The following is a 27,856-nucleotide window of genomic DNA, read 5'->3' on the forward strand; positions in this document are numbered from 1 at the left end:
CTTCTCCATTTATTTATTTATATCATTATGGACTCTCGGATTTTTCTTTTACTCAGAGGTTCACAACCTATCACTATCATTGTTTATTTTGATACTCAAATTATCCCACACTTGCCCATTGGAACCATTTTAAGCTGGTTCCTGTGTGTTTTTCTCATGATCCCCTCATTTCATGAGCATTCACCCACTTTCTGAGATAGGAAGATACTCTAGGAATATCTTATATTTTCTTTTCACCAACCCTAGAGCTGTCCATTTCTCCAAGGGGCCCTGGTTCTTTTTAGCAGAGAGTGGCATGTGGAAACTAAGATCTGTATGCTTGGTGTGCTTATTGATACTATGATGCTGTTGCCTTTATGCCCTTTCAGCAGACAATGTGTATGTACATAATTACACACACCCCCCTCTCCTCTGTATGCCTGTTTCCTTATCTATTACTTTTATTGTAAAATGAGAGCTGAGTTTATACTAGTACATCCAATTCCATTCCAGTACTACAGGGTTATTCTAGCCTTTTTTTCTTTCTTTATTTGTAACTCACTTCCCTGATAGTAAGAAACTTGGCTCCCATTATCCTTCATATATTTACTTGTTTAAACTCCCTTGTATGTTTCTCCCTCAGCCCCACTCTTCATCATGCCTGCAACAGATTGAATTTCTTTCCCAGCCCCAACTCTGTCTTTCAACCCACAAGTTTTATATGTAATATAATTATTAATTATACCATTCCAGATATTTTTAAATTTCCATTATGATTTCTTTCAACAATGAAAGGTGATATATTAGGATGATACCTTCAGTGTGCTGAAAGAAAATAAATTATATCTACCTAGAATTGCATGTCAGTGAAAATCTGTTTTAAGAATGTGGTAATATAAAAATGATTTTAGACAAAAACAGTTCATTCAGTACTCATTAAAAAATTCTAAGTGGTTATCTCAGACTAAAGGGAAATAATCTAATATGGGAAATTTGTGATGTAGGAAATATTAAAGAGCAAAAGATGTGTTAAGTCTGTGGATAAATAAAGCTAAATACTTAAGTATATGAAACAAAAATACTAGGACCTTCATGACTGAGATAAAATGTTATAAACTTAAAATATATGACAACAATATCTTACAGGTTAGAAGCTGTATAAATGGAGTTAAGTTTTTCCAAGTTTCTTAACTGTTTGGGAAAAAGTTAGGTATTATTTAGTTTAGCTTGATAACTATATGTGTTACAATTTCTATAATAACCCTGTCCCCTACATCATACCTTACTACAAAATTAATTTGAGATGGATCATAGACTTTACATTGAAAGGTAAAATAAAGTTTCTTGAAAATCTCTTCATGATGTTGGGTTAGGCAAAGGTTTCTTAAACAAGAACAAAAATACACTATCCATAAAAGAAAGGATTGCTAAATTGCTCTTCATGAAAATTAAGAATGTCTGGTAATCAAAAGGCACCATGAAGAGTGAAAAGTCAAGCTACACAGTGGAAGAGGGTATTTCGGATACATATATTTGATAAAGGACATAAATTCAGAATATATAAGGAAGTCATGCAAATCAATTCTTCCTACCCAAAGACTTCAGTAGGTGTCTCATAAATGAAGATATCCAAGTGGACAGTAAGAATTTGAAAACATTCTCAGTATCACTGCCTGTTAGGTAATGCAAATTAACCATAATGAGATACTGCTTTATATCAGAGTAGCTAAAATTAAAAAGAGAACAATACTAAATATTGGTAAAGTTATGAAGCAACTGGAACAGTCATTTATTGCTGATGGGAAGGTAAACTGGTACAAAACTCTTAAAATAATTTATAGTTATTTCATAATGGTAAACATATGCCTAACCTGGGACACTTCATTCCTACTTCTTTTTAGGTGCGTACTCAAGAAACATCAGTACATATGTTCAATAGAAGACGTGGTCAATAATAATTATAGTAGCCCCAAACTGAAAACTACATAAATGTATATCAAGAGTAGAATAGATGAATCAATTATGCTTTATTCATACAGTGAAATCCTGTGTAGCCATAAAAGAGAGCAAACTACTACTGCCTCAACAACCTTGAAAGCTGTCACACACGTTATGGTTAGCAAAAAAGCCAGACACGAAGGAGTCATACTGAATAATTCCATTCATATGAAATTCAAAAACTAATCAATGGTGAGAAAAGTGATAAGAATGGTTACCTCTGGTGGAGTCAGGTGTGTGGTATTGACTGGGAAGAGGCACAAGAGGTCTTCTCAGGTATAGGAAGTTTTTGTATATTTGGATATGGGCAGCATTTACATTGCTGTCAGCACATATAAAAAATAAACTGCCTGACTTCAGATTTGTACACCTTATTAAAGATTTATTATATATTAATTAAAAGGAAACATTGAAAAAGAGATACAATTGAAATTGTAGAAAAGGAACTTAAGGCAACCATTTCTAATCATAGCAAAAACTTTATAAAAAGCATCAAGGCATAAATCTAACAAGATTTACGAGATCTTTTATTGGAGAATAGTAAAATTTCTTTTGAAAGGCTAATAGAAGTCCTAAGTACATAGAAAGTACATTGTATTTATTAATAAGGCTCTATATCCAGCTGGCACAGACTGCTTCAATGAATCAAGGCAGATGTTTCTTTAAATTTTTTTTATCATGGTAAAATACACATAACACAAAATTTACCTCTTAACTGTTTTTAAGTGTGCAGTTTACTGGTGTTAAGTACATTCATATTGTTGTGCAACCACCACCACCATCCATCTCCAAGACTCTTTTCGTCTTGTAAAACTGAAACTTATACCCATTAAATAATAACTTCTCATTCTGTCTCCCCATCTGCCCCAGGCAACCACCATTTTCCTTTTCGTCTCATGATTTTGATTACTCTGAGTACTTCCTATAAATGGAATAATACAATATTTGTCTTTTTGTGACTGGCTTATTTCACTTAGCCTCATGTGGTTCATCCATGTTGTAGCATGTTAGAATTTTATAAAGTGAGTCTATTGTAGACAGTATATAGTTGGATCATTCTGCCAATCTCTTTTGATTGGATAATTTATTTACTTTTAAAGTAATTAACAATAAGGAGGAACCTGTTTCTGTCCTTTTTCTATTTATTTTCTACATCAAGGTACAACTTTTATGTTCAGATACAATTCCAAACCACGGTGAGGATTTATCTTAACTGTCCTCTACCCCACAGAAATGCAGAGGCCAACAAATCACATTCGTAGGCTCCTAAAGGAAACTCTCTTAGATTACTTGTTGTCAAAAACTATTGAGATCATTTTGGCCCCTTCCATGCTATGAGAACGAGATCCACACTGTACCCAATGATTTACTGACTTCTCTCGGCAGAATACTCTCTTCTCCTTCTCTCTTCTGTTTGGTAATAGAAGAAGAGAAGTTTGGCCAGGCGCGATGGCTCACGCCGGTAATCCCAGCACTTTGGGAGGCTGAGGCGGGCGGATCACGAGGTCAGGAGATCGAGACCATCCTGGCTAACACGGTGAAACCCCGTCTCTACTAAAAATACAAAAAATTAGCTGGGTGAGGTGGCGGGTGCCTGTAGTCCCAGCTACTCGGGAGGCTGAGGCAGGAGAATGGTGTGAACCCGGGAGGCGGAGCCTGCAGTGAGCCGAGATTGCGCCACTGCACTCCAACCTGGGCGACAGCGAGACTCCGTCTCAAAAAAAAAAAAAAAAAAAAAAAAAAAAAAAAAAGAAGTTTGAAGTCAGTACTTTATATCATTTAGTATATGGACCAGTAACTCAGCAAGTTTAGAAAAAAAACCATGAAATAAACTTTACTTGTACTCTAAAATAAACCAAACCAAACTACGAAAGTAGTAAGAAGGAAATTATAAAATAAAACCTATCAGTTAATGAACTAGAAAACAGAAAAATGATAGAATTGAGCATTAAAATCTAGATTTGGACCTTGGAAAAATTCCAAATCAAAAGACAAGCTCTGACTAGCTAGAAGATGAGAAGGAAAAACATACAATGTTATAAATGAAAAGGAGCATGCCAGATATACCACTTAGAAAATTTGAAATAATAAGAGAATATAATGTATAACTCTTCTTAGGTATAAAATTTTCATGAAATGACTGATTTTCTTAGATAATGTAATTAAACAGAAGCGTGTAATAGATTAAATATGATGAGAGAGAAAAACTTTATTGATCAAACATTTAGCTTCCAAGAAAAGTACCTGACCTACCTCAATATTAGGTAACATTATGAAGTATTTCCTGGGTGTGATAATGACATTGTGGTTATATGATAGGTGAATTATTTAGGGTTGAAGTGTCAAATCACAGTGTCTTTGTGGAGGGATAAATCTTTGTGGAGGGATAAAGCTTTGTGGAGGGATAGCGGAAAATGTTCGACAATTGTTGAATCTAAATAGAAGGAATTCACATGTTTATTTTAACATTCTATCAACTTTTTGGTATATTCTTAACGAAAAGAAAAAAACAATGCCTGACTTAGATGTTTGTATGGGTGACTCAAGCTATCAAGTAATAGATAACTCCTGTGCTGTATAAACAGTTCTAATACACTAATAAAAACTTCGTAATTTACTTGAGGACATTAACAAAAACCTCAGAAGACATACCTGAAATTGTGAATCTTTCACATCAGTGTGATGTCTCCACTTTTATTTCTGATTTTATTTATTTGAGTCTTCTAGTTTTTTCTTAGTCTAGCTAAATGTTAACATTGTTTTTACCTTTTCAAAAACTAACAATTTAGTTGATTTCTTCCTGTTTTTCTATTTTTTATTTCTGCTCTAATTTTTATTCTTTCCTTCTTTCTGCTAACTTTGGGCTTAGTTTTGTTCTTTTTTTCTAGTTCCTTGAGGTGTAAAGTTGAATTGCTTATTTGAGATCTTTCTTCCTTTAAAAATAGGCAATTATCATTAGAAACTTCCCTCTTAGTCCTGATTTTGCTTCATCCTGTAAGTTTTCATTTGTTGTGTTTTTGTCTTTTTTTAAATTTTCCTTGATTTCATCTTTGATCCACTGGTTGTTTTAACAGTGTGTTGTTAATTCCCACATAATTGTGATTTTCCCAGTTTTCCTTCTGTTACTGATTTCTAATTTTAGTCTCTTGTGCTTGGGAAAAAAAGCTTGGTATCATTTCAGTCTTCTTAAATTTGTTCAGACTTGTTTTATGACTTAATATGTGATCTATCCTGGAGAATGTTCTGTGTGCAGTTGAGAAGACTGTTTTCTGCAGCTGTTAGGTGGAATATTCAGTATATGTGTGTTCTATTCATTATTGAAAATGGGGTACTGACATCTTCTATTGTATTGCTATTTTTCCCTTCAGTTCTGTCAGTGTTTGCTTTATATATTTAGGTACTCTAATGTTGGGTGTATATATGTTTATACTTGTGATATCTTCCTAATGAATTGACTCTTTTATCATATGACCTTCTTTGTCTCTTGGGATGGTTTTTTATTTAAAGTCTATATCGTCTGATAGTATGGCCACACTTGTGCTCTTTTGGTTGCTATCTGCATGGAATATATTTTCCTATTCCTTCACTTTTAGCCTGTGTGTCCTTAAATCTAAAGTGAGTCTCTTGTAGATAGTATATAGTTAGATCTTATTTTTAAAATTCATTCAGCCACTATATGTCTTTTGATTAGGGAGTTTACTCCATTTACATTAAAGTAGTTATTGATAGAGAAAGACTTACTAGTTCCATTTTGTAATTATTTTCTTTTTTGTAGTTCTTTTGTCCCTTTTCTCCTCTCTTGCTGTCTTCCTTTGTGATTTGTTGATTTTGCTTTGATCCTTCCTTTTTTTATTTTTTCTTTCGTATATCTTCTGTAGGTATTTTCTTTGTGGTTATTACCAAAGTCTTAACAGAAAACAACTTATAGCTACAGAAAAAACAATTAAAAAAATAGACAAACAGGACTGCATCAAATTAAAAAGCTTTTGCACAGCAAAGAAAACAGTTAAGAGAATGAACTGGTAATCTATGGAATAGGAGAAAATACTTGCAAACCATGTATCTAATGAGGGGTTAATATCCAAAGTATATAAGGAACACCTGCAACTCAACAGCAAAAAAAAAAAAAAAAAATCCCCAAAACAAAAAACAAATAACCTGGTTAAAACATGGGTAAAGGACTTGAATGAACATTTCTTAAAACATACAAATGTGTAAGGTGCTGTATATGAAAAGATATTCAACATCGCTAATCATCGGGAAAATGCAAATCAAAACCACCGTGACTTAACACTTCATATCTGTTAGGATGGCTGATATCAAAACAAAACAAACGGTAACAAGTGTTGGAGAGGATATGGAGAAATTAGAACCCTGTACACTGTAGATGGGCATGTAAAATGGTGTAGCTGCTGTGGAAAATAGTATGGAGATTCCTTAAAAAATAAGAATAGAATTACCACATGATCCCACTTCTGGATACATATCCAAAGGAAATGAAATCGGAATCTTGAGGAGATCCCATGTTCACAATAGCATTAATCACAGTAGCCAAGATATATAAACAAGATGTATAAACATCGATAGATGAATGGATAAAGAAAATGTGGTATATACATACAATGGAATATTATTCTGTCTTAAGGAAGTCCTGCTGTATGTGACAACATGGATGACCCTGTAAGACATTACACTATGTGAAAGAATCCAGTCACAGAAAGACAAATACTGAATGATTTCACTTATATGAAATATCTAAAAATAGTCAAATTTAGAAAACAGAGAGTAGAATGGTGATTGCCAAGGACTGGGAGGAAGGGGAAATTGGGAACTGATGTTACATAGGTATCACAGGGAAAGCAGATAGTTTAATATTAGGAAATTTATAAACAAGTTTTTACATTAGATCTAATGGAGAAATCATAATTATTTCATTAAGCTCCAAAAAGTATTTGGGAATAAAAATAAAATCTATAATTAAAAATATTTCTTTAGAGTAGGATATTTCTTTATAGTAGAATAATACCTCAAATATGATAAAGAATGTGTATTTGAAATTTGCAATCAGCAAATCAAAGTCAAATACTTTTGTTATGCATATAAGACATTTGTGAGAAAAGTCATATAATATGGTGGAGTAGGGAACTCTAGGGCTCTTACAAAAACACCTAATAAGCTTCCAGAAACTATCAGGATTAGTTTTCATAGAACTCTGGAATTTAGTTAACATTAAAAACCAGGAAAAGTAGGGAGCTGTAGCGCTGCAGAAAGAGAACACTATGGCACCTTAAATTGCTCACCTACCATTCCTTGTGCCTAGATTAACAATGACTTTGAAGACAGCAGCTTGCACTCATGGTGCAGGCTGTTAGCACCAGAAGGATTAGTACAGATCTTGCTCTCAAAAAATTGTGATCGTTTTAACCTGTCTGAAGTATCTGAAGGACCAGTATAGCGCTTCCTTTTGTTTTACACAACTCAGAGCTTTCCTGGGACTGGGGTGGCTTGTCTGTCATCATGTGTCAAAAGTATTTAAAAGCCAGAGTATCAGCTGTAGAAGCCTGAGTCTGGGGATAAAAATTAGGACAATGAATAGGTAGACAAAAAGCCAGGAAGGAACAGCTGAAAAGGAGACGGGGTGGTATAAGGACTTTTAAATGCATTTGTGTATGCTGAGAAATTGAGAATGCTATGCACATGCCTAGGATTGGACAACTCCTCAGAGAAGGCTTGAGAAGACCCTAAGCTTTCACCACTAGCTGACCTTCAGGCTCTGCCTAAGTAGGATGTGAAGGCTAAGATATAGTTGTAAACAGCCTGGCTTAGGTTTGATGGAATGCCCCAACACAGAGCAAAAAAGACTGGGAGTGTTTTTTTTCTTTCCTATTACCTTTTTTCTTTCCTTAGCTGCAGGTGTTTAAGGAAACTGTCAAAATAGTAGTTGACCCTGAAGCTAAGTGAGCACAGACTTCAGTTCCATGCACAACAAAGAATGTAAGCTTTATGAAATAGTCACTAAACAACACTTACAACAAGCAGTAACAGCAAACTCCAGGGAAAGGGGAGAATCCAGTATCCAGAGTTGTCACTTTATGATATTCAATATGTCCAGTTTTCAACAAATTATAAGGCATGCAAAGAAATAAAGTGTGACTCATTCAGAGGAAAAAAGAGAAATTAATGAAACTATCCCTGAGGAAGCCCACCTTAAAGTACTCAATGAGCTGAACAAAACCATCAGCAAAGAACTAAAGGAAACCAAGGAAAGGATTTCCCACCAAAAAGAAATATCGACAGAGAAATTATAAAAAGGAAACACATAGAAATTCTGCAGCTGAAAAGTACAGTAACAAAAATTCTTTAGAGGGATTCAATAGCTGAGTTGAGTTGTCTGAACAAAATCAGTGAACTTGAAGAAAGGTCAGTTGATTTATTCATTCGAGGAGCAGAAAGAGAAAAGAATAAGGAAAATGAACAGGGCTATGGGACATCCCCAAGCATACCAACATATGCATTAGGGGATTCTTAGTGGGAAGAGAGAGAGAAAGGGGCAGAAATAACATTTGAAGAAATAATGGTTGAAAACTTCCCTAATTTGATGAAAAATGAATTTCAAATGGGTTAAACTCAAAGAGACCCACACCATGACACATTATAGTCAAATTGTTAAATATTTAGCATGGGTGTTGGTTCTATTAGTAGAAATATACTTTCCCTAATGAAGTCAGCTTTAACAGATTTTTTTTTAATCTGGTTTTGAAGTCATAAAATACAAAACTATGAGCTTCTTACAAAGTTATTCCTGCCATAAATACTGTAGTAATTTATATATTAAAAAAATTGAGACAACTATTTTTTTAAACAAGTGTTTCCAAAAGCTTATTGATCTTTAAGTAAGTTTTGTATCACATGGTAATACATTTCTTTTATATGTAGAAAGTAGATTTTTACTTTTTAGTGCTTGTTGACTCTGTGTGTGTGTGTGTGTGTGTGTGTCTGTGTATTGGTTTACATGATGGTGAAGAACTACTTATTTCTTTTTTGGTTTGTTATATGAAGTCTTTGACATTGTTTGTTTGTTTGTGACAAGGTCTTGCTCCGTCACCCAGGCTGGAGTGTAGTGGCTGGATCATAGCTCACTGCAACGTCCGCCTCCCGAGCTCAAGCTGTCCTTCCACTTCAGTCTCTCAAAGTGCTGGTATTACAGGCTTGAGCCACTGCACCTGGCTGATGTGTCATTAAGCTGGATGATGAGAGAATAATATAACCTGATAAAACTCATGTAGATCTATTGAGAAGAGATAATTTTAATTGTAAAATAGTCTCTGGAAATTAGTAAAAGACATATTTTAGCTAACCAGTAATTTCATAACATCTTTATCTCAGTATAGTTTACTGTAATACATAAGGTTTGCCCATTTAAAGTGTATAGTTTATTTATAGAATTTTACAATAGCATAATTTTAGAACTTTGTTGTCATTCACCCCTCTCCCCCAATTCCCTAGCCCCAGGCAAACACCAGTCCACTTTCTCTCCCAATTCTTTTTTGCCAATTCTGGACATTTTATATAAACAGAATTGTAATATATGATCTTTTGTGACTGCCTTCTTTTACTTAGCATAATGTTTTCAAGAGTCATTCATGTTGTAATGTGAATCAGTACTTCATCCCTTTTTATTGCCAAATTATATTTCATTGTATAGATATTTTGTTTACTCATTAGTTGGTAGACATTTTGATTTTCCACTCTGGCCATTGTGAATAGTGCTGCTATGAACATAGTAAGTGTTTATGTGTTAGGGTGGGCATTTCATTTCTCTGGGGTATATACCTAACAGAATTACTGAGACATATAGTAACTCCATGTTTAACATGTTGAGGAACTTCTAAACTTTTTTCTGAAGTAGCTGCACTATTTACATTCCCATGAGCAGTATATGAGGGTTTCAATTTCTCCATATCCTTTCCAACATTTGTCTTTTTCTGTCTTTTTGATTATAGCCTGGTTGGGTGTTAAGGGGTATTTATTGTGTTTTTTACCTAGTTCTAACAACTAATGGTGTTGAACATCTTTTCATGTGCTTGTTGGTCATTTATCTTTTCTGATGAAATACCTATTCAAATTCTTTACCCATTTATAAATTTATCACTTTACTACTTTGTTGAATTGCAAGCATTCTTTTTATATTCTGGATATTAGACCTTTAGCAGATTTATGGACTTACCAATATTTTCTCCCATTCTGTAGACTTTTTTACTTTCTTGATGGTGACCTTTGATACACAAAAGTTTTAAATTCTGATGAACTCTAACTTATCAGACTTTTATTCTTTGCACTTTTGGTGACATATCTAAGAAATCAGTACATAACCCAGGGTCACAAAGATTTAGCGTTTTCTTCTGAGAGATTTAGTTTTTATATTTAGATCTGTGGTTCTATTTGAGGCAATTAAAATGTTTATTTTTTTAATTGTAATAAAATATACATGAAATTTATCATCTTAACCATTGTTAAGTGTATGGTTCAGTGGTGTTAAGTACATTCATGTTGTTGTTTAACCAATCTCTGTAGCTTTTTAAATCTTGTAATACTGAAACTCTATATTCATTAAACAACAACTCCGCATTTTCCCCTTCCCCTTAGGCCCTAGCAACGACCATTCTACTTTCTGTCTCTATGAATATGGCTACTCTAGGTACCTTATAGTAGCAGAATCACACAGTATATGTCTTTTTGCCACTGGTTTATTTCATTCAGTAGTATATTCTTAAAATTCACCCAGAATTTTAACCAGAAGAAGGTCAGAATTTCCTTCTTTTTTAAGATTATATTATTCCATTGTATGTGTATGCCACAAACAAAAGTTTATCCATTCATCTGTTGATAGACGCTTGAGTTGCTTCTGCCATTTGGCTATTGTGAATAGTGCTGCTGTGAACATGCTTGTTATAATTATGTTTTCAAGATCCTGCTTTCACTTCTTTTGGGTATAGACCCAGAAGTGGAATTCCTGGATCATATAATCATTCTATTTTTAAGTTTTTGAGGAAGATCCATACTGTTTTCCATAAGGGCTACACTGCTACATTCCCACCAGCAGTGTTCGAGGGTACTAATTTCTCCACATCCTTGCCAATACTTGTTATTTTCTGTTTTTTTGTTTGTCTGTCTGTTTGTTTGTTTCCTTCTTAATAATGGCTATTCTAACAGGTCTGAAGTGATGTCTCATTGTGGTGGTGATTTTCATTTTCCTTATGATTAGTAATATTGAGCTTCTTTTCATTTTTGGTTGGCCAGTTGTATACCTTCTCTGGAGAAATGTCTATTATTTTTGCCTATCTTTGAATCAGGTTTTGTTGTTGTTGTTCTTGAGGTGTAAGTGTCCTTTATATGTTCTGGACTGGTGTGTCAGTGCTGTCCCAAGTGTGCGCACACCTGGCTGGGTCGCGACAGTGCCTGGGCTTGGCCTCAACTTTGCTCTATAATTGGAGCGGGAACCAGGAGTGGGGAGAGGCCTGGCAGTGGGAGCAGGCACTTCTGAGCCTGCAGGGGCCAGGGGGAGTTCCAAGATCCGTGAGAGTGCAGTGGTGGGTCCACAGCTGTGACTGGGCAGCTGCAGCTGTGCCCAGGAGGGTAGGGTTCCCGCCCCTCCAACTCAGAAGGGAGTGGGGCTTCTGCCTGTTCCTGGCTCCCACCAGCTTGGTAGAGCGAGCAGCCCTAGCTGCTCCTTCCCCACTGCAGCTGGCATCATTGCAGCAGCCACTCCAGATGGGATGCTGCTGCCATCAAAAATATATCTATTCCATCACCTGGGGAGTTGCAGCATAATTTAAAATATTTTTATATGAAATCAGATGTGGCTATATCATCAAATAGAATACCAAGTTATAATGACTTTATAGGTAAAACACAGAAACCTCAAAGAAATGTTGTATTTATGGTAGCTTTGAGTACTGATGCTATGTGCCAGGAAACAAGGTCTTGGTTTTTTTTCCCCCCATTCTTAGGGGTAAAATATTAGGATGTAGGTCAGGCTTCTGTAATAGCCAAACATAGAGTGGCTCAAATAAGATAGAATTTTATTTTTTCATGTAATTGTTCATGTTAGGAAAGTGAGCTCTGTTCCTTGATGTCATCCAGGGACCCAAGCTGGCTGGACAACTAAGCTGTCTTACACATGACTTCCAAGGTTGTTCCATGCATTACCATTTTCAGCAGGCAAGAAAAATAGTGATGATAGTGGTGGTGATATTGGGGGAACATGCAGGTCAAGAAATTGATTTTAAGGACAGGAAGCAGAAGTTGTACTTGATGCCTTCATTCATATCCCATTGGCCTTAACCTAGTAATGTGGTTACAACTAGCTGCAGAAGAAACAGGAAATGTCTCCCACTTGGTGACTATGTGGCTAGCAAACATTTGAGTAAGGGATTTCTATTATTAAAAGAAAGGTGAGAATACTTACTGGTGGACAGTAGTAATCTTTGCTGTTTACTTTAGTGGAAATTTTTTAGAAGAACTCTCTGAGTGGTGTTAATCATTGTGAGCCATTTTATTCTGTAGTTAACTGTCTTTTTTCTTGCTGTGCTCTTTGTCCTGTTATATTATAAAAGAATGACATGACCTTCATGGTCTAATCTTAGTGTGGGTATAAAACTGATTTGTATAAAACTGATTTGTATATAACTACTTGGACTACTTCAAATAAGAACCTGCTTGTTTATATCTTCTAGGGTTTACAGAGTCCACGGGGAATGGGATGCAAGCCAGAAGCTGTATGTAGTCACATTATTATTGAGAGCCATGAAAAAGGATGTTCCCGGACTCTAACTTCTGAACATCCACAACTAGATAGCCACCTTTGTGCTTTCAGATCTGCTGAACCCTCAGAAATGACCAGAGGATGGCAGAGCCCATCATCATGCAGAGCCAAGCACGTCAACCTTTCTGCATCTTTAGACCAGAACAACTCCCATTTCAAAGTTTGGAATTCCTTGCAGTTAAAAAGTCATTCTCCATTTCAAAACTTTATACCTGATGAATTCAAAATCAGCAAAGGTCTTCGAATGCCATTCCATGAAAAGATGGTCCCTTGGCTGTCAGAATTAGTAGAACCTGCTTTTGTGCCACCTAAAGAAGTGGATTTTCATTCTTCATCACAAGTGTCATCCCCAGAACCCGTGAAAAAGTTTTCTACCTCCATCACTGTTTCGTCTCACCGACATTCTAAATGCATTTCTAATTCCTCTGTTGTTAAGGTTGGTGTTACTGAAGGTAGCCAGTGTACTGGAGCATCTGTGGGGGTATTTAATTCTCATTTCACTGAAGAACAAAATCCTCCTAGAGATCTTAAACAGAAAACCTCTTCCCCTTCATCATTTAAAATGCATAGTAATTCACCAGATAAAGAAGTGACTATTTTAGCAGAAGGTAGAAGGCAAAGCAAGAAATTACCTGTTGATTTTGAGCATTCTTTTCAAGAAGAAAAACCCTTAGAAACATCAGACTTTACAGGCAGTCATTCTGAGCCCAGTACCAGTGCAAATTGTAGCAATTTCAAGGAAACTCAAATTTCTGATAACCATACCCTTATTAGCACGGGCAGACTAAGTTCCACCCTAGGAGTAGGCAGATCGAGTTCCAGACTAGGAGTAAAAGAGAAGAATGTAGCTGTAACTCCAGATCTTCCTTCTTGCATTTTTCTTGAACAACGAGAGCTCTTTGAACAAAGCAAAGCCCCACATGCAGATGACTGTGTGAGGAAACACCATTCTCCCTCTCCTCAACATCAGGATTATGTAGCTCCAGACCTTCCTTCTTGCATTTTTCTTGAACAACGAGAACTCTTTGAACAGTGCAAAGCCCTACATGTAGATCATCAAATGAGAGAAAACCATTCTCCCCTTCCTCAAGGTCAGGATTCTATAGCTTCAGACCTTTCTTCTCCCATTTCTCTTGAACAATGCCAAACCAAAGTGCCAGTTGTAGAAGACCTAATGAATAAACACCATTTTCCCCTTCCTCAAGGTCAGGATTGTGTAGTGGAAAAGAATAATCAACATAAGCCTAAATCACACATTTCTAATATAAATGTTGAAGCCAAGTTCAATACTGTGGTCTCCCAGTCAGCCCCAAATCACTGTACATTAGCAACATCTGCATCTACTCCTCCTTCAAATAGAAAAGCACTTTCTTTTGTTCGTATAACTCTTTGTCCCAAGACTTCTTCCAAGTTGGATAGTGGAACTTTAAATAACAGATTCCATTCATTGGATGCTGCTTCTAAAGCGAGGATGAATAGTGAGTTTAATTTTGACTTACATACTGTATCTTCGAGATCACTGGAACCAACCTCCAAATTATTGACCAGTAAACCTGTAGCACAGGATCAAGAATCTTTAGGTTTTCTAGGACCTAAATCTTCACTGGATTTCCAAGTCGTACAGCCTTCTCTTCTAGACAGTAACACTATTACTCAGGACTTGAAAACCATACCTTCTCAGAATAGCCAGATAGTAACCTCAAGGCAAATACAAGTGAACATTTCAGATTTCGAAGGACATTCCAATCCAGAGGGGACCCCAGTATCTGCAGATCGGTGAGTCTCATTGTGATAACAAGCAAGCTGGATGGACTTTGTGATAAAGGGTTTCAAATACTTAAGTAGATATCGGTTCTTGGGGGAAAGGCAGTGTGATTTCTCTGAGTGGAGGTTGTGTCTGGCTAATTACTACAAGTCTTTCAAAGAATAAATGTGTCAAGTAAGAGAGAACATATGACAGTAATGCGTTTATACTTTCAGAGGGCTTTTGGCAAGACTTGACATCAAGTGTTTTAAAAAATTGAATGACCTTGAAAAGAATCTTTGATCATCCAATGATACTGATTTACTGTGTTGGACATATGCTGAAGATCTCCTTTGGAGGTTGCACACACGTACACGGGTGCTTGGTCGCTCTCTCTCTTCTGCTCTCCCTCTCTCTCTCTCTTCTCCAGCTCTCTGGTTCCATTTTATGACTTCCCTCAAATATTTAGTATTTACAAAGAAAGTGGCTTTACAGTGGAAAATCCTGGCAGATACCAGTTTAGTCAAATGATGAAGATTAGCATCACCAGTAAAACATCTGTCAACATAATGTGCTCCCTGATATGATGCCCCACCTCATAGAGTATTGTAGGAAAGGAAACCCAATTCAGGGATAAGTCCGTTAGATTTATATTATTCAGCCCAATTTTAGCACTTTGCCATTAATTCAGTTTTACTTTAATGAGCCTCTTACAATATGGTGAAGCAGAACTACCTGTATGTTTAGTATTTTAAGAGGCATCATACCACAGTGGAGAGCACTAGGCTTGGAAAGGAGGAAGAGAGAAATGTTTATTCATAATCTACATGTGGTAGTAGTCATGGCAATAAGGAACTTAGATATGCTATCTTAATTAGTTCTCATCATGATCCTATGAAGCAGGTGATGAGATCTCTATTTTCCTACTGGGAAACTGAGATGCTGACTGTTACTTGTGCCAAAAGATGTTGTTTCTAGGCAAGAGAAAGAGCATTCAAATGCATTCTGTTAATCAAAGTAAGGATTTGTTCCCCTACACAGTACTCTGTCCTAGAATTTGAACCCTAATTCCAACACTTCTAACCATGATCCTGGACAACTGACTTAATATCCTTGGCACTCATGTAGAAGGAAAGGGTTGGAATGCTGAAAAGTCCCTTCTAGCTCTAAAAGTTAGGGATTGAGATAATAGATTCGGGCAAAAAAACAAGATCAATCTCTGATTTCAATGTTAAAAATAGTAGAGTGCTATAGAGATCAGTAATGATACCTTTAAAAATTTTTTTCTTTGAGACAGCGTCTCGCTCTGTTACCCAGGCCAGAGTACGGTGATGTGATCTTAGTTCACTGCAACCTCCGCCCCCTGGGTTCCTCTCCCGCCTCAGCCACCTGAATAACTGGGACCACAGGTGTGTACCACCATGCCTGGCTAATTTTTGTATTTTTAGTAGAGACGAGGTTTTGCCATGTTGGCAAGGCTGGTCAGTATTGATACTTTAAAAAAAAAGAGAAGTTTAGAAATTAAAACATTGACAATTTCATATACAATTTTTAAACTCTTCAAAGGTTAAATGCTAAGATATTGTTCTGAATACCTTAAAAATCAGATAAAGCTATGAATGAGAAGAAAATAATAATGATTATATATGTGAACTAACAATAATGCCATGGGTTCAGGGTGTACATTTGTAGTGGATGCTTATACTTAGTGTAATAATCAGAAATAGATATTATTACCTCAGTTGTGGATTCAAAAAACCTGAGACTTAGAGAAAATATTTTGCCCAAGATCACATGGCCATTGAGCGTCGGAGGTGGCATTTGAACCTAGGTTTATCGAACTCCACAGTCCATAAATAATTCAAACTACACACACACACACACACACACACACACAGATGCATAAAACATATATATAAGTAAATATATATATATAATACCTTATAAAATATTTATAAAGGGCTGGGTGCGGTGGCTCACACCTGTAATCCCAGCACTTTGGGAGGCCAAGGTGGGCGGATCACCTGAGGTTGAGAATTTGAGACCAGCGTGATCAACATGGAGAAACCCCATCTTTACTAAAAATACAATATTAGCTGGGCATGGTGGCGCACGCCTGTAATCCCAGCTACTCAGGAGGCTGAGGCAGGAGAATTGCTTGAACCTGGGAGGCGGAGGCTGCAGTGAGCCAAGATTGCACCACTGCACTCCAGCCTGGCAACAAAGCGAGACTCCGCCTCAAAAAAAAAATTATGAAGTATGTGTGTATAAAATATTTATAAAGTATATGTGTATAAAATATATTCAAACTTTTTCATTTTGAGATAATTTTAGACTTACAGAGGAGTTGCAGAAATAGCACAGAGAGTTTCTGTATTATCTATTGCTGTGTGTCATGTTACCCTGATATGTAGCAACTTAATAAACATCTGAAAATTTATGTAGGTCAGAAATCTAAATGTAGCTTATTTGGGTACTTCTGGCTTAGGTTGTCTCACAAGGTTGCAAACAAGGTATTGGCTGCAAGGTATGTGGTCTCATCACAGGGCTTGCCTGAGAGGATGTGCTTCCAGCTTCACTCACATGGCCATGGCTTTGGCCAGAGACACGGGCTTTTTGATTCTATAAGGCACTCATATAATATGACACCTAAGCTTCCCTTAGTGAGTCAGTGAGAGGGCAAGAGAGGGTGCCCAAAACAAAAGCCACAGTTTTTGTAACCTACCCTTGGATGTGTCATCCTGTCACCTCTGCCACATTCTTTTCAGTAGAAATGAGTCACTGTCTAAAGCTCTCACCCAAGGGTTGGGAATTCCACAAGGTCCTGAATACCAGGAGGTAGGTGTCATTGGGGGACATCTTAGAGGTTGTCCATGTAACCTTTACTGAAGCTTCCATTTATGTTAACATCTTACCATAACATCATAACCATAAAATATTTATCAAAATAAGAAATTATTATTGGTATAAAACTATATAGTCTAACTTTGATTTCACCAGGTTTTCCCACGAATGAACCTTTTTTGTTTCAGATCCAACCCAGGATTCCATCTTGCATTTTAGTTGTCATGTCTTAGACTCCTCTAATCTATGACAGTTTCCCAGTCTTTTGTCTTTCATGACCTTGACGCTTTGAAGAGTGCTAATCAGTTATTTTGAAGAAGCTTCTTCAATTTAGTATTGTTTGATGGTTCAAGGTTAGATTAGGGTTATGCATTCTCAGTACATCACAACAGAGAGCACATTATGTTGATATACATTACTGGTGATGTTAACCTTGGTCACTTGGCTAAAGTGGTATCTGCTAGGATTCTCCACTGTAAAGTTACTGTTTTTCCTTTGGAGATACTAAACATTTGAGGGAGATTTTGTTAGACTATACAAGTAACCTGTTTCTGTTTAAACTTTGACTACTAATTTTAGCATTCATGAGTGGATCTTGGCTGTAGCAGTTATTACTCCAGTGTTTTAATTTTTTTATGTCTTTCATCTCTTCTACATTTGTTAATTGGAATTCTTTTGTAAGGAGAATTGTTCTTCCCTCATTTATTCCGCCCTAGGTTATTTATTTACATTACTGTAGGCTCATGAGTGTTTATTTCATTATTTGGATTATAATCCAATGCTACCATTACTATTTTGTTGCTCAAGTTCTCTTTTTAGCTATTTAGAGCACTTTTAGGTTGGCTCCTGTACCCTGCCCCAGAGCTGAAATCAACTGTTTCATTAAAAAACCCTCTTTTTTTTGGTGGTTGTTGTTGTTTTCTTTCTTTTTGAGGCGGAGTCTTGCTCTGTCGCCCAGGCTGGAGTGCAGTGGCGTGATCTTGGCTCACTGCAACCTTCACCTCCTGGGTTCAAGCAATTCACCTGCCTCAACCTCCAGAGTAGCTGGGATTACAGGTCTGCACCACCAAGCCCAGCTAATTTTCTGTATTTTTTAGTAGAGACAGGGTTTCACCATGTTGGCCAGGCTGGTCTTGAACTCCTGACCTCAGGTGATCTGCCCACCTCAGCCTCCCAAAATGCTGGGATTACAGACGTGAGCCACCATGCCCAGCCAAAAAACCCTCTTATTTTTGAAGGGAGGAAGGAGTATAGTATTTAGAAAGCAAGATGTAAGTACCTGGCATGCTCATTGCTGGTGGGATGTTGCTGTGTCTAGCCTTTCTCGGTGAATAAAGCTAAGAAATATAGGTAGATTTGTAAATTTATGTGTATACTCATATCTGTACCTTTTAACGTGTGTGTGTGTTTTAAATCGTGTGTCCATATTGATACCTCTGACTCCAGTACACATCCACAGAGTTGATTCTAGCCTTTCCCCTTTCATTATTTGTAACTTCTGTCTCTAATAGCAATAAAACTGCCTCTCATTATCTGTAATATATTTACCCTAGTATATAAATAAAGTAGTTTCAGAATTCATAGCCCATACCCACATGGAAAACAAATTCTGCATCTAGAGTACAGTGTTAATCTGCAGTTTCGAATTTAAATCATTAAAATATCTAGACAAAAATGCTGTTTGCTAAAGTTTCTTAAGTCAGCATCTCCCTTCCGCATATTCTTCAGTATGAGTACGTGATTCATTTATAATATAGTTAGAGTCATTAGTCACATTCTGCATTCCATCTTTGCCTCATATCCTGGTTGACCTTTAAAAATTTACGTACTTATAAACTTCACTTTCTGTGCTTTACGATTCTATCCATTGCTACAGTTTCATATGAGCAGTTCCATCAATCCCCAAATTCCCCCATGCCGTTCCTTTGGAGACAGTCTTTCCCCTGATCCCTCACCCCTGGCAGTCCCTGGTCTGTTTTCTTCCCTGGAGTTTTGCCTTTCTAGAGTGTCACACAAATGGAATCATAAAATACGTAACAGCCTTTTGGGTCTGATTTTTTTACTTTGCAAAATGCATTTGACTCATCCATCTTGTGTGGATCAGTAGTGCTTTTGTATTGCTTTATTAAAAGCAATAATATTTTATTGTAATTCAGTTCGTTTATCCATTCACTCACTGAAGGATATTTGAGTTGTTTCTATTTTGGGACCATTAAAATTAGAACTGCTGTAAACATTTATATACAGGTTTTTGTTTCTCTACAGTAAATACTAAGGAAGAGGATTCCTGAGTTATATGGTATAGGTGTATATTTAACTTTGTAAGAATTATTCAGAGCTAAACTAATACTAGTTTTTCAGAGTGTCCGTATCATTTTGCATTCCTGCTAGCAATGGGTGAGCATTCTAGTTACCCCACATCCTCACCAATGCGTAAATTGTCAATATATTTTAGCCACTTTTATAGTTGTACAGTGGTATCTCAACATAGTTTTAATTTGCATGTCTTTCCTTAATGGCTAATTATTATGAATACCGTTTCAAGAGCTTATTTACCATCCTCTTTGGTGAAGTGCTTTTTAAATAGGGTTTTTGCTTTCTTATTGGTGAGTTTTGAGAGTTCTTAATACATTCTGGATACGAGTCTTTTCTGGATATGTTATTTGCAAATATCTCTTCACAGTATGCGACTTGTCTTCTTATCCTCTTAACAAAGTCTTTCAACGAACAAAGGTGATTCCTTTTGATCAAGTCCAATTAATTGATTTTTAAATGGATCATGTGATTGGGTTGGCAGTACTTTTCTTTCAGCACTTAAAAAATATGCTCCTTCCTTATGGATTCCATGGTTTCTGACAAAAAATTCATAGTCATTTGAGTCATTGTTCTCTATGTAAGAACAATGTGTCATTTTCCTCTAATTATTTTAATTTTTTTCCAGCACATTGATTATGCTTCTAGATATGGGTTTCTTCTTTTTTTTAATTTTTAAATTTTCATTTCAATCGTTTCTGGGGTAAAGATTGTTTCGTTTACATGGATAAGTTCTTTAGTGGTGATTTCTGAGATTTTAGTGCACCTATCACCCGAGTAATATGCACACCATACCCAATATGTAGTTTTTTTAAGCCTATAGGTTTACAGACATACCTCAGGTATATTGCAGGTTCAGTTCCAGACGACTGCAATAAAGCCAGTCACATGAATTTTTTGGTTTCCCAGTGCATGTACAAGTTATGTTTACACTATACTGTACTCTATTAAGTGTATAATAGCGTTATGTCTAAAAAAATATACCTACCTTAATTTAAAAATTGTCATTGGTTGATGGTCACTTAGGTTTTTATGAGTTACTTCACTTAGAATAATGGCCTCCAGCTCCATCCAAGTTACTGCAAAAGACATTATTTCATTCCTTTTTATGGCTGAGTAGTATTCCGTGGTGTATATATACCACATTTTCTTTATCTACTCATTGGTTGATGGGCACTTGGGTTTTTATGTCTTTGCAGTTGCAAATTGTGCTGCTGTACAAGTGTGTGTACGTGTCTTTTTAATGTAATGTCTTCTTTTTCTAGGTATAGATTTCTTTGGTACATCTTGTTCAGGGTTTGCTGAGTTTTTTTAAGCCTATAGGTTTACAGGCATACCTCAGATATATTGCAGGTTCAGTTCCAGACCACTGCAATAAAGCCGGTCACATGAATTTTTTGGTTTCCCAGTGCATATACAAGTTATGTTTACACTATACTGTACTCTATTATAAAGTGTGTAATAGCGTTATGTCTAAAAAAAGTACATACCTTAATTTAAAAATTCTTTATTGTTTAAAAATGCTAACAATTATTTGAACCTTCAGTGAGTTACTTTTTGCTTGTGGCAGTCTTACCTTGATGTTGGTGGCTGCTAACTGCTCTGGGTGGTGATTGCGAAAGATTGAGGTGGCTGTAGAAATTTCTTTTTTTTTTCTTTTTAATTTTCATTGGTACATAGTAGGTGTATATGTTTATGGGGTACATGAGATGTTTGATACAGGCACGCAGTGTGAAATAAGCACATTGTGAAGAATGGGGTATCCATCCCTTCAAGCATTTATCCACTGAGTTGCAAACAATCCAATTACACTCTCTAAGTTATTTTAAAATGTACAGTTATTATTGACTATAGTCACCTTTTTGTGTTATATAGTAGGTCTTATTCATTCTTTCTATGTTTTGTGTGTGTGTGTGTGCCCATTAACCATCCCCATCTCTCCCCAAACCCCTCACCACCCTTCTCAGCCTCTGGTAACCATCCTTCTACTCTCTATGTCCATGAGTTGAATTGTTTGGATTTTTAGATCCCACAAATAAGTGAGAACATGCAGTGTTTGTCTTTTTATGCCTGGTTTATTCCATTTAACGTAATGATCTCTAGTTCCATCCATATTGTTGTAAATGACTGGATCTCATCGTTTTCTGTGTCTGAATAGTACTCCACTGTGTATATGTACCACATTTTCTTATCCATCTATTGATGGACACATAGGCTGCTTCCAAATCTTAGCTTACCACAAACAGTGCTGCAACAAACATGGGATTGCATTGAATCTGTAGATTGCTTTTGAGTAACAAAATCAGTCTTCCATATACTGATTTCCTTTCTTTTGGGTATATACTCAGCAGTAGGATTGCTGGATCATATTGTAGCTCAGTTTTTAGTTTTTTTTAAGGAACCTTCAAACTATTCTCCTTAGCGATTGCACTAATTTACATTCCAAGCAATAGTATACAAGGGTTCCCTTTTCTCCACATCTTCACCAGCATTTGTTATTGCCTGTCTTTTCGATATAAGCCATTTTAACTGGGGTGAGATGATATCTCATTGTATTTTTTAGTTTTAGTGTTTTGATCGGATTATTAGATTTTTTTCCTGTGGAATTTTTTGAGCTCTTTATATATTCTGGTTATTAATCCCTTGTGAGATGGGTAGTTTGCAGATACTCTCTCCCATTCTGTAGGCTGTCTCTTCACTTTATTGATTGTACCCTTTGCTGTAAAGAAGCTTTTTAATTTTATGTGATCCCATTTGTCCATTTTTGCTTTGGTTGCCTGTGCTTGTGGGGTATTGCTCAAGAAATTTTTGCCCAGACCAATATCCTAAAGATTTTCCTGGATGTTTTTCTGTAGTAGTTTCATGGTTTGAGGTCTTAGGTTTAAGTTTTTAATCCATTTTGATTTGATTTTTGTATATGGCGAAAGATAGAGGTCTAGCTTCATTCTTCTGCATGTAAATATCCAGTTTTCATTTATTTCTGCTGTTTTATAGTTTTTGTCAGGGAATTCTGATATCTCTTTTATCCTAGCCTTGGTGTCTGTTCCCATGTGATTTAGTTTTGATATTTGTCTCTTCAAAATCTCATATTGAAATTTGATCCCCACTATTAGAGGTGGGACCTAAAGAGAGATATTTGGGTTATGGGGGCAGATCCCTCATGAATGGCTCAGTGACCTCCCTGTGGTAATGAGTGAGTTCTGGCTCGTAGTTCACCCAAGAGCTGGTTGTTTAAAAAAGAATGACTCCCCTCCTCCCCACCTTCCACTTCTTTTCTCTTCCCGTGTGATGTGGGCTCTCCCCTTCCACTTCTGCTGTGATTGGAAGCTTCCTGAGTTCCTCACCAGAAGCAAATGCTGGTCCCATGCTTCTTGCCCAGCCTGCAGAACTGTGAGCCAAATAAACCTTTTTACTTGGTAAATTACCCAGCCTCAAGTATTCCTTAATAGCAGTGCAAACAGACTAAGACATCATTTGAGCTGAGATTTTTCTGGTTCTAAATATGATGAATAATTTTGGATTGTATTTCATAATGACATGTAATGAAATGACAAGTCTTGTTTAAATGCTATAGAGAATGTTGATGTTTTTGTTTTAGCAGACAATGACCCAACTAGTTTCAGGTTAAAAATTCCAGCCAGCCTTCTGTAGGTTGTTGTTCCAAGTCCATTCAGTTTTCAGAGATTTTGCAGTGCTGTTCACATCTGTCCTCCATGTGTATGCCTAGTGGCCCTTTTCTAGGTACTTTTATCCTTTTTCTATGTACTTTCTGTGTCAGGGCCAAGTGGCACAGGACAGAAGGAGAAAAAACCAACCAGGTGTGGTCACTCTTGAGACCACATTTCCTTTGGTGTAAGTTGAAGGTTTCCCTTCCTCAGAACTTTAGGCTTCTGCCAGCCTGTTACTGCTTGTACCATTACCACCCTGAGATTACTGGGATGCTATGACTAATATACAGAGATAAGGAAAAAGGGGATTCCACACTCTAGAGTATTGGGAGACCCTTCTTTCATTCCTGAAGCCTGAACTAGAAGGCTTTGCTGTGAAGTCTTTCTGTCTATGCTAATACCCACCTTAAGGTTTCAGGCTATATTGAGTTCAGGCCAAGGAATGACAGAGGAAACAAAAATGATGGCAAACTCATTGCCATTTTGATGATATTTCAAATATTGTGTTCTTCAATCTGCCTGCTTCTGTTATTTTCCAGAGTCTTCCAATAGCTACTCCATGTAGTCTATCTAGGTTTTATAGCTCATCTCATCTAGGATTAGATATGCTAACCTGGAACTAGAACCACTTGTACTGTTTTTTGTTCCCATTAACTGCATATGTGAGTTTCAGTTGTTCCACATCCTTGCCAACACTGGGTATTAACAGTTATTTTTAATTTCACTCGTTCTAAATGTGAGTATGAAACAGTATGGTATTGTAATTTTAATTTGTATTTCCATGATGACTAATGATGCTGAGCATCTTTTCTGTGTCTCTTGCCCATTTGCATGATTTTATTTATGAAGTATTTGTTCACTTTTGTCCATTGGATTATTTGTCTCAGTATTATAGGAATTTTTATAATATATTCCAGATACAAATCCTCTGTGTATTGTGAATATTTTCTCATAGTCTGTGGTGTGATTTTCATTTTCTTAATGGTGTCTTTGGGGAACAGAAAGCTTTAATTTTGATGAAATCTACTTTGGTAATTTTTTTTTAATGATTAGTACTTTTTTGTGTCCTAATTAAGAAAATGTTGCTTAATCAAGTGTTGTAAAAGTTTTCTCCTGTATTTTCATGTAGAAATGTTATGGTCTTAACTTTGTGATCAAGTCTGTGATCTATTTCCAGATTTTCATTTGTGATGTAAGTTACGCAGTTGAGGATCATTTTCTTCCCTAGGAATATTCTAGCACCACTTTTCAAAAAATGATTATTTCCTTATTGAATTTAGCTGGAACCTCGGTCAAAATTATTTGGCCTTATATGTGTAAGTTTTAGAGTTTCTACTCTGTGTCTTTGTTCTTTTTATTTATCTTTACACCAGTACCACAATGTCTTGATTACTGTAGCTTTATAGTAGTCTTGAAGTCAGGTTATGTCCTCCAACCTTGTTTTTGTTTTCAAAATTATTTTTGCTATCAAGTCCTTTGCATTTTCATACAAATTTTAGAATAAGCATACTGGGATTTTTTTTGGGATTGTATGGAATCTGTAGATAAATTTTGTAGACTGGCATTTGAATTTCCAGTCTTCCTATGCATAACCATGGTGAGGTTTTTCTTCCCCACTTATTTAAGTCATCTTTAATGTTTCCCAGTAACATATTGTAATTTTCATTGTGTAGATTTTATACATCTTCTACTAAATATATTCCTAAGTAGTTAATATACTGTGGTATATGGCATTTTAAAATTTAAGCTTTCTCATTGTTCGTTGCTTATATATAGAAATACTGTTGTCATGCCAATTTGTAGGTCCCAACAAGTTAATTTTAATTTTAATTTATTATTCTTTGGGTCAGAGCTTTCATGCCTACTGTGGGATGTTTTAGGGCAATGAGTGCTGTAGAGAATTTATACAAGGCAAAAGTTCCAGTGGTTGAAATATATCTATTTGTTCTCTGTTTTATGTTCAGTAACTCCTCTAAGATTTCAAGAGTTTCTTGTTTAAATTTACTGGGATCCTCAGGTATAAAGTCTATTCTTCATACATAATCATTTCACCCGAGAACAGAGCAGTTTTACTCCTTCCTTTGCAGTTCTCATGCCTTTTCTTTCTTTTTCTTGCCTAATGCACTGGATAGAACATTGAATATGATACCAAAACAAGTAGTAAAAGCAGACATCTTGCCCTGTTCCCTATTCTTGGAGGGTAGGGGAGTAGAGTTAGTATTTCGTCATTAAGTTTAATATTACCTGTAGATTTTTAATGGGTGCCTTCTATCAGGTTGAGGGTGTTTTCTAAGTGAGTTTTATCATGAATGGATATTTAATTTTTCAGATGTTTTTCCTGCTCTATGGATATGATCATACATGTTTTCTCCTTTTTTCTACTGATGTAGTGAATTACATTGGTCCAGTTGATCAACTGTATTGTTGAAATTGTCCTCTTTACTGAATTTTTATCTGCTTGTTTAATCAGCATTTGAAAACAGCATACATCTCCAGTTATTTTTGTTATTTTCTGTTTCTCCTTTAGATCTTCTTTGGAGTATTTTGTGGGGAGGGGAACAATTACAAAGTTATAGAAAAGGTAAATATGGCACAAGGAACTTCTCATTCTCCTTAGTTATTTGGGAATAGTTGTTGACCTGCTGCACAATCACTTTTGTGTAATATATTCTCATTTCCTATAAAAGGACATTCTCCTATATGACCACAATAAAGCCATGAGAATTAGGAAATTCATACTAGTGCATTACAGACATTATTTAGATTTCTCCAGTTCTCCCAGTAATGTCTTTTATAACAACAGGAAGCAGTTCAGACTCATATGTTGCATTTAGTTATCATGTATCTTCCATTTCTTTTAGTCTGGAACAATTCTTTAGTCTCTTCTTAACTTTCATGATGTTGACACTTCTGAAGATTACAATCCAGTTATCTTGTGGAATGTCCCCAATTTGTTTTCTCTGATGTTTCCTCAGGATTACATTCAGGTTAGTTATCTTAAGTAGGAAAATCAAAGAAGTAACATTGAATTCTACTCATTGCATCCTATGAAGTGTCATGCAATTTTAATTTGTCCTGTTGTTGACAGTTATCACTTTAATACTCAATAAGGTTGTGACTGTTAGGTACCTTTATCACTTTAAAACTCAATAAGGTTGTGGCTGTCAGGTACCTTTTCATCCCACAGTAGGCATGAAAGCTCTTAGGCACCTTAATACCCCAAACAAGCTACTCTTTTCTCTTTTGTAATTAAGTGTTTTATGGAAAGGTACATTTAAATTATGTAAACATCTTATTCATCAGCAAGCTTACTTGTTTATTTATATCTGTACAGAATCTTTCTTATTCAGTGAGTTATGATCAATTGCTACCTTTTTTCTTTTTATCTTGTTATTTGAAAATACATATAGACTCACAAGAAAAATATGTGACTCACAAGAGGTTACAAAAATAGCCAAGGGAGGTCCCCACTCAGCTTCCCCATTGGTAATGTCTTACAAACTATAATGCATTATCAAAACCAGTAAATTGATATTGGCACAATACAGTCAACTGTACTACAGACGCTAATTAGATTTCACAAGTTTGCACTCAGTTATTCTAATGCATATATGTATAATTCTGTAAAATTTAATCACATGCATAGCTTCATGTAACCACCATCACAATCAAGATACAGAAGTGCTCTGTCACTGTGAAGGAATTCCCTTGTGCCTTCCCTTTTCTAGTCACACCCTGTTCCCTCAAGCCAGCCTTCTTTAACTCCCGAAAGCTAGTGATCTGTTTTTCTACTGTATAATTTTGTCATTTTGAGAAGTTATATAGATGGAATCCAGCGTGTTACATAGATGGAATATAACATGTAAACTTTGAGATGTGTTCTTCTTACTCAGCATACTGACCTGGAGATCCATTCAACTTGTGTGTATCAGTAGTTAATTTCTTTGTATTGGTCAGTATTCCATTATATGGAATTTATACATTATGTTTATCCATTCACCTGTTGAAGGACATTGTTTCCAATGCTTATTACTAATAAAGCTGTTATGAGCATTCATGTACTTTTTTTTTTTTATACTTTAAGTTTTGGAATACATGTGCTGAACGTGCAGGTTTGTTACATAGGTATACATGTACCATGGTGGTTTGCTGCACCAATCAACTTGTCATCTACGTTAGGTATTTCTCCTAATGTTATCTCTCCCCTTGCCTCTCACCCCCCAACAGGCCCCAGTGTGTGATGTTCCCCTCCCTGTGCCCATATATTCTGAACTCTCACTTATGAGTGAGAACATGCAGTGTTTGGTTTTCTATTCCTGTGTTAGTTTGCTGAGAATGATGGTTTCCAGCTTCATCCATGTCCCTCCAAAGGACATGAACTCATTCTTTTTTGTGGCTGCATAGTATTCCATGGTATATATGTGCCACATTTTCTTTATCCAGTCTAATATTGATGGGGATTTGGGTTGGTTCCAAGTCTTTGCT

The 27,856-nt window shown here is 36.1% G+C and overlaps 1 protein-coding gene across 7 annotated transcripts in view; it reads left to right on the top strand.

Annotated features, from left to right (window-relative positions):
* Nucleotides 1-27,856, top strand: part of ALMS1 (ALMS1 centrosome and basal body associated protein) — a 234,530-nt gene that overhangs the window by 73,954 nt on the left and 132,720 nt on the right. For all 7 annotated transcript variants that reach the window (XR_010115578.1, XM_063617472.1, XM_063617469.1 and 4 more), the window contains one exon: nt 12,714-14,578. Coding sequence is in view for 6 of the 7 variants with exons in the window: in XM_063617472.1 (XP_063473542.1) it covers nt 12,714-14,578 (1,865 nt within the window). In the remaining variant the exon portion in view is untranslated. The remainder of the gene's footprint in view (nt 1-12,713; nt 14,579-27,856) is intronic.

The sequence above is a fragment of the Symphalangus syndactylus genome, chromosome 14 (genome assembly GCF_028878055.3).
Source record: "Symphalangus syndactylus isolate Jambi chromosome 14, NHGRI_mSymSyn1-v2.1_pri, whole genome shotgun sequence".
Lineage (NCBI taxonomy): Eukaryota > Metazoa > Chordata > Mammalia > Primates > Hylobatidae > Symphalangus > Symphalangus syndactylus.